At 37.2% G+C, this 7,568-nt stretch overlaps 1 protein-coding gene across 1 annotated transcript; it reads left to right on the top strand.

The window, feature by feature from the left end:
• Nucleotides 1-4,296: 4,296 nt before the first annotated feature.
• LOC143605983 (uncharacterized) lies at nucleotides 4,297-7,305 on the top strand. Its single transcript, XM_077081909.1, has 4 exons — nucleotides 4,297-4,990; nucleotides 6,015-6,195; nucleotides 6,630-6,765; nucleotides 7,080-7,305. The coding sequence occupies exons 1-4, from the start codon at nucleotides 4,374-4,376 to the stop codon at nucleotides 7,124-7,126; spliced, it is 981 nt and encodes a 326-aa protein (XP_076938024.1). The 5' UTR covers nucleotides 4,297-4,373; the 3' UTR covers nucleotides 7,127-7,305.
• The last annotated feature ends 263 nt before the right edge of the window (nucleotides 7,306-7,568 follow it).

The following is a 7,568-nucleotide window of genomic DNA, read 5'->3' as shown; positions in this document are numbered from 1 at the left end:
GCTTAAGGCTATCACTGAGGTGGTTAACTTGTGGTTAGGGGGGGAGATGCCCTGTTTCTTTGGAGGAGTTTGTGGCTTCGGCCCCTCTAACGCCACTGCTTAAGCCCGACAATGGGGTTAGGCATATTGCCGTTGGCGCGATTTGGAGAAGACTTGTATCCAAAATGGCTATGAGGAGTGTTGGGAAAGATATGGCAAAATACCTTGGTGATTTTCAATTCGGGGTGGGGATCCCGAGTGGAGCGGAGGCGGTGCTTCATAGCGCGAATAGATTAATATGTTCCACTCGGATGGGTCATTGGCTTTTCTTACAGTAGATTTTTCTAATGCCTTCAACCTGGTGGATAGAACCACACTCCTACAGGAAGTTCGTGCCAGATGCCCATCTATTTCCCTATGGGTTAATTTTCTTTACGGGCAACCTGCTAGGATATATGTAGGGAATGCTTGTATCCAGTCAACTACTGGGGTTCAACAAGGCGATCCTTTAGGACCCATTCTCTTTGCATTAGCTTTACACCCCCTCATTCATCAAGTACGATATGGTTGCAAGTTACTTTTCCATGCATGGTACTTAGATGATGGCACGATTATAGGAGACGCCATTGAAGTGGCTAAAGCCTTGGATATAATTAGATCTAAGGGGGCCAAGTTTGGAGCTTGAGCTTAATATTAAAAAGACAGAAGTATACTGGCCGTCGTGCAATGGGGTAAAGGCAAAGTAGGTCTATTTCCTAACGGGATTGGGAGACCGGAGTTAGGGGTAAAACTCCTTGGAGATGCGGTTAGCCGGGATGCTGGGTTTATCAGTAGTTTGGCCATTACCAGAGCTTCAAGAGCCGTGGAACTAATGAGATGTCCTTACTCGTCTGCGTGACCCTCAATGTGAGCTTCTCTTGCTTCGCTCATGTATGGGGGTGACTAAATTGTTGTTCGGACTCCGAACATGTCAGCCTATGTTTGTTAAGGAAGCTGTCTCTGTTTTTGACAAAGGGCTTTGAGCGGCGAATTGAGGATATTGTTGTATGTGGGGGGTCCGTTTTTTGGGGATTTTCAATGGAGACTAGCCTCTCTTCCTATCCATTTCAGTGGTTTAGGGTTATATGCAGCTGAGGATATTTTCACATATGCTTTCGTCGCCTCGAGAGCACAATCTTGGAAGTTACATGACCACATTTTGCGTGATTGTGGTGGTGATGGGTTGGATTCCGATTTTGAGTGTGCGATTGGATTATTTTCACAACTCTATTCCCGATTTTGATCTTGGCGGGTTCGCTAATAAGGACACCGCCCCCCTAAAGCCCAAAACGCTTTGGCGAGTGCCCTTTATAGTAAAACTGTCCAAAGTTTGGGAGAAAAGTTTGGCATGTCCTCTCGTCAAAAAGCGGTATTAGAATGTCTTCAGGCTCCTCATGCTCAAGACTTTTTGACTGTCACCCCAATCGAAGGGTTAGGCCAGCACATGTCAGCAATGGAGTAGCGAGCCATTCTTAAATATCGTTTAATGATCCCCCTGTTCCCAGTTGATGAGCCATGCCCGGTCTGTCGTAAGATTTGTTTTGATAATTTTGGTGAACACGCGGTTCATTGCAAAGAACTCTCCGGGTTTAAATATAGACATGATTTGGTCAGGGATGTCCTTTGTGATGTGTTAAAACGGGCGGGAATCTTGGCAAGAAAAGAAGCTCCTGTGAATTTCTTGTCGGATCCACGTGAAGGAAGGTCTACTCTCCGACCAGCGGACATTCTTGTGTTTGGATGGGCGGCGGGGGGGGGGGGGGGGAGCATGCTTGTGTGGACCTTACTGGGGTGTCCCCTATTGTCAGGCTTAGGGACACCGGGTTTGTTGCTAGGCATGCCGTGCTAAAGGTAGAAACAGGAAAAATTGCTAAGCACGAGAAGGCGTGTGTGTGAAGAATCAACACGCCTTCATTCCTTTTACTTTTGACACATTTGGGTCTCTTGCCCCCGATGCTGCTGCGTTTCTAAAAAGAGTTCAGCGGGTCGTACCAGTAACTCATCGACGCCAAAGAACGATAACTTTGTTTTCAGTAGGATCGGTTTTGCCATTCAAAAGGGGGGGTGGCGGCGCAGCTTGTTGCCCGCTTACCTGTCTCTTTATTGTAATCGGATCCTTTTTATTTTTTAATGAAATTACTTTTAGACTTCAAAAAAATAAAAAATAAAATAAAGTTTGTTAATTGAAACAAATTAACAAAATTAAAAGTAAAAATAAAATAAAATAAAATAAAATATATAGTACAAACAATAAGAAGTCTAGAATCTCAAATTTAAAATTTTGAGAAAATCTTTTTATATACAACACTTGTTTATCACAAATATTATCATCGTCATCGAATATTAATAATTTTAAACACATCTACACAGGATGACGCAACATATAGTGTCCATGAGAAAAAACCTGGACATCAAAGAAATAAACCAATCTCACAAAAAGACTGTACTTTGCTATTTTAACTTTCATATTTCTACTTGTTTAATCTTCAATTAATATTTTACTTTTAGTTTCTTGGCAATTTTATATCCCAGTTGTCAAAATGATTTGACCAATGACATATCGATAACTAGAATGAATGAGATGAGAGATTAAAATATTATGTAGAAAAAATAATACTTTATAACTAAATTTTCAAAATGATTTTGACTTTTTGACCAATGAAATATGAATATCTTGAATAAATGAGATAAGAAAAAATTATAAATTTATAAGAGAAAATTAGGCTAGCATTGAATTGAATGTGAGTTTGACACTAAATATCACTATTTTATTTTAATAGAAAACTAAGACAAGATAGGACATGAAAAAAAGAGTATTACAATAATTGTATTTTAAAGGAAATTAGAATAAATAAATAAATGGTGGTGGCGGGTCGAAGAGTTTTTTTCGGGGAGGGTCGGAGGAAAAATCGAAAATAAATTGGGTAGCTTGGAAAAAGGAGTGTTACCTTCTAAGTTGGGTGGTCTTGGCCTTAGTCGGTTGCGAGACATGAATATGGCTTTGTTGACTAAGTGGTGGTGACAGTTTAAAAACGAAAATGGGAGACTTTGGTGGAAGGTCATTTGCGACACGTCGAGAGCTTGGTCGGCGATTCCAACAAAATTATCGAGCTCAGGTCCTTGGAGTCGAATTGTAAAAATGAATTTAGTTTTAAAGGATGCAGACTTGTTTTCTAGTTTTCGACATCTGGTCAAAAAGTGGTAATAAAACTTGGTTTTGGTTAGACGTTTGGGCAAGCCAGATTCCTTTGGGTGTTCGGTTCTCAAGACTTTTCCAACTCGAAAGGGATAAAGGTTGTTTGGTTGCGAACCATTGTTCATGTAAGTAAATGGTTGGATTTGTAGAAAATGTGAGAGAGTTTGGTGACATAAGCACCTATTCGGTTAAAGAGGTGAAAGACCTCTTCCTTAGGAATATGTCCTCTGATTCGGACTAGGTTTGAGTGGAGTAAATTGGTCCCACAAAAGGTTGGGTTTAGTTACCGGGATGCGTTGGATTTACACAAGCATTCTTCATTGCCAAGGGAGAAAGCTAAAGTGTTGTATGCTATTTGTTTGATTGCGTCTTGGTGTTTATGAAAGAAGCGAAACGTGACAGTCCATTCCGGGACCCCGATCCAAATCTCGAGTATGGTGGAGGAAATAAAAGTGTTTGGATTAAGAATAGAGGAAGGAAAAGTAATCTCTCTTGGGAATATTGGTGTGTGTTTCGGTTGTAATGATTCTTGAGTGGGGGTGTGATGGATGGATTGTTCTCCTATTTGTTTTGGTGGCACTTGGTGCGTTGTTTTAATGCTTGGTGTTATTATCTAGCGTCTTGCTAGTTGCTTAATAAAATATGTTTTGTTGGTTGATTAAAAAAAGAATAAATAAATAATTGCCATATTGTATGTTTTGCTGTATAGTGTACTTGAAGCAGGGTTTATTGATATTAAATACTGTATATAAACTTTTTTTCATCCTCAAGGTGCAACATTAGTTTATTTATTTTTATATAAAAAAAAGAATATGCTAAAAGTGCAAAATCAAACAGTCAATTCAGGTTTAAAACAAAACAAGACAATAGGGGTTATTTATTTTTATATAAAAAAAAGAATATGCTAAAAGTGCGATCCATTCCAGGTCATCATCACCATTCACCAAAGGCGTCGTGGCCACCATTTCATTTATTAACAAGGAGGGACGAAGGAAGAAAGAAGAGATCCAATTATTATTATTATTACAAATTTGTCGGTGGCTGGGTCATCTTCTTCATTCCTCCTCCTTTAATAAAAAAAATCATAATATTATTATTACAACCCACTTTCTTCCAATCTTCAATCTCCAATACCAGCTACTAGTTTGTTTTCTCTTCAATGGATCAGTTTGGTGTTCTAGTCGAGAGTATCGGCTTCAAAGCCCCACGGCAAACTATCCGCCCCAATGGCCAATCTGAAAGGATCCTCCATTCCAATTCCAACAACAAACCTTCTAATAATAACACTTCTTCCAACGGCTTCCCAGGTGACATTGGCATCAATTCCAATTCCAATTCCAAATCCAATGATCTCGATGTGCTTTTTGGATCTGCTAATGCAAAACCTCCAAAGTCTGATTTTGATGTTGATGATGTCTTTGGTGGGTTAGGGTTTGGGGGTTTTCAGGCTTCAAGTTCCACTAATTACAGTTATAATAATTCTAATAATGATGCTGATGTGTTTGGGTTTGGGTTGATCAAGTCCAGTTCCAGTTCCACTTCGGGTGATCATTTTGATGTGCTTGGGAACAGGGTTTCCCCTGTCGTGAAGACGAAACCCGTTGATGATTTCATTAGAGATTTTGATGGGATGGGGATTAATACTGGAGGAGGAAACCGCTCGAATTATAATGCCAATGTGATGAAATCGACTGGTTTAAAAAAGACTCCAGTGAAGAAGCAGGAACCAGCCGATCTGTTATCGGGATTTGGTGTAAAAAGTTCTTCGCTTAATGGGTATGCAGTAACAGATTCTGTGTATTTGTTTGGACTATTATATGAATGGCATTCAAAAATAAGTTATAAGCTAATAATATACTACAAAGATATTATACTCGCTTGAGATAAATTGCATGGTTTTAGACTTTTAGTTTGATTAGGAAGTTATTCGGTTAATGCGATTATAGTTTCTAAATTTTGTCTGTTTTAAGTTAAACGCCATGTGAGGGCAACCGCTTCACATTGTGCATCTGCATATAATTGGTGGTTGATGGATTTGTAATAAGATTTAAACTTATTTGTGGCCATTTCACTATAACTTCCTTATCATTTTTTTTAGTATCTAACTGTATTCCCGAGTTCATTTATGAAAAGAAACTTTTCTCTTCTTATCTTTTCTTTTGGTATCTCCTCTTTTTCTTCAACTTATTTTCCTTCAAAATCTTTCCAATTTGGAAAGACACAAATTCTTTTATTTTACTCATCATTTTCTCTCCCCTCCCCTCGTCTCCTTTTTCTTTGTTTTAATGAAACTCGGGAACACCTCTTTTAAATTTTCCTTCCTTTTCCTTTCTTAAATGAAACTCGGGAACACAACATATTTTTTTCATCCCTCCTTTTCCTTCCCTTTCCTCAGTTAAATGAAAGGGTTAAAGACGAGTAATATTCATAGGCGTTTTGTACTTTTTATAGAATATAAGATCACATCATTGATTGAAAGTTTCTTTGTTCAAGAATTGATTATAACTTTTAAGTTATTTAATATGTTTGAAATATGCGTTAAAGAAGGTGAGGGACAGAGGAAAATGCATTAGGGGCAAAAAGGTTCACCTCATGTAGTTCTGGGTCAAAATTAGGGTTTGCACTCTGTAGGAGGTTTATTTGTAAAAAAAAAAATATAAGAGATGAAGAAATAATGCAAGGTTTACTTGATATCTCGGCTTATATGCAAAACAAATGAGAGACATGCAGCTTTTGGTTGTAAATAAAGCTTATATCAGAGACGCGATCCTCACTTATTGTTTTTTTTATATATATACAGAAGGAAATCAGAGGCAAATACTGGTGTTCGATCTGCCAAATCATTTTCAGGTTCAGCAGATGACCCGTTTGGAATGTTTGAGACAACGCAAGTAAATAATGGAGCTTCTGATTATCTAGATTCCCTTTTCAGTTCAAGCACTCAACCAAACACTAGATCAAACCAGAGCTTTACAACTGAGGTTTAAACAAATACTGTTTTGATTATGTGATTGTTTTAAATAATAGTTTTTGGATGATGAATTCTGAAGTAGCTGCAATGAAACTGGTTACCAAAGTGTATAATAAAATCACATAAACATATCTAGAGACTTTTAGTTTCATTTAGCAAGATGTGTTATTTTGTTCATTAGAATGTTCTTAATTATTATTTTATGTATTATAGTTTCTTTGCTAATTATAATTTCAAACAATCAAGCAACTCATTATGTGAGTATTACGACTTTAAAGATCAAGCGCATTCAAACACTATCTTGTATAGCTCGTTTTATTGCAGCTGATCATCTGATTTTGATAATCAGAATTACATAACTTTAAAAATGCATATTCAAATGCCTCTCCTGTGTGTCTGTCTGGTAAACTTGGGATTTTATTTCAAACATGTTATGTGTTTCAGGATTCTGTGTATGATTCTCTGTTCAACAACGTTGTTCCTAAGCAACAGAACAAGGCTTCCTCAAACATCACAAAACAGGCATCCTCAAAGCCAATCAGTACCGCTGACGACTTCTCTTATCTTTTTGGAATGGGAGGTAATATATTAGGGCCTTTGTTAGCTCGTTTAACTCGTTTACATGCAAATGGGTTTGACTTTGACTTTGTTTTCTCCCTATTGGGTAATTGGGTCAAATGGGCTATGGGATTTAACATTTTAACTTAAAACAAAACATGTCAAATGGGTTGAATGGGTCAAATTTCATGTTCACGTGATGCGTAAGAACATCCTAAATTGCTTTGTTAACAAAAACTTGATTCTAGTTGTAGTAATAACAATATAGCTGGTTGTCATATATAGTACACTAATTAATTTTGGTTGATATGTGTTTTTGTTTGTTATGTTGAAAAGTTGCCCCTACATCGGGAGAATTCCAGGAAATTGAAGGGGGAAAGTGAAGAAAGACGAAAAGCAAGATATAACCAACACATGGCAACTCGAAAGCGAATGGTATATACCATATGATGTTTCTTTAGTGCTAAATATTCTTGGTTTTTTGTTTTATTGGATCATCCGGTTCAAAATGCTGACTTGGCATGATGACGTATCAATTTCTTAGTTGGGTTGACACCTTTTGTTATTTAACAACGCTGATGTGATATTTTCACATCGGTGTTTTTAAATAACTAAAATGCCAAATATTCAAGAAAACCGCTTCTTATTCGGTTTGCATGTTACCAGATGACCTATCGAAATAGGAAAAAAACCATCTTTTACTTACCTTGAGACGCAAAATTAGTAAAATTTGCAAAACTGATTAATAATAAATTAATTTACAATCTTAAAAATATCACCATAAAAATGTAATAGAGATGATTAGATATATGAATAATAATCTTG

The sequence above is a fragment of the Bidens hawaiensis genome, unplaced genomic scaffold (genome assembly GCF_021521415.1).
Source record: "Bidens hawaiensis isolate Kalapana, Puna unplaced genomic scaffold, B.hawaiensis_p1.1 tig00072360_1, whole genome shotgun sequence".
Classification (NCBI taxonomy): Eukaryota; Viridiplantae; Streptophyta; class Magnoliopsida; order Asterales; family Asteraceae; genus Bidens; species Bidens hawaiensis.
The sequence above is the reverse complement of the archived record's forward strand: the minus strand, read 5'-3'. Positions and strand labels throughout refer to the sequence as shown.

Bases quoted from the DNA above. Each gene is read 5' to 3' on its own strand.
- LOC143605983 (XM_077081909.1), top strand. From the start codon at position 4,374: ATGGATCAGTTTGGTGTTCTAGTCGAGAGTATCGGCTTCAAAGCCCCA. The intron at 4,991-6,014 runs GTATGCAGTAAC...ATATATATACAG, and splicing joins AAAAGTTCTTCGCTTAATGG to AAGGAAATCAGAGGCAAATA. The intron at 6,196-6,629 runs GTTTAAACAAAT...TATGTGTTTCAG, and splicing joins ACCAGAGCTTTACAACTGAG to GATTCTGTGTATGATTCTCT.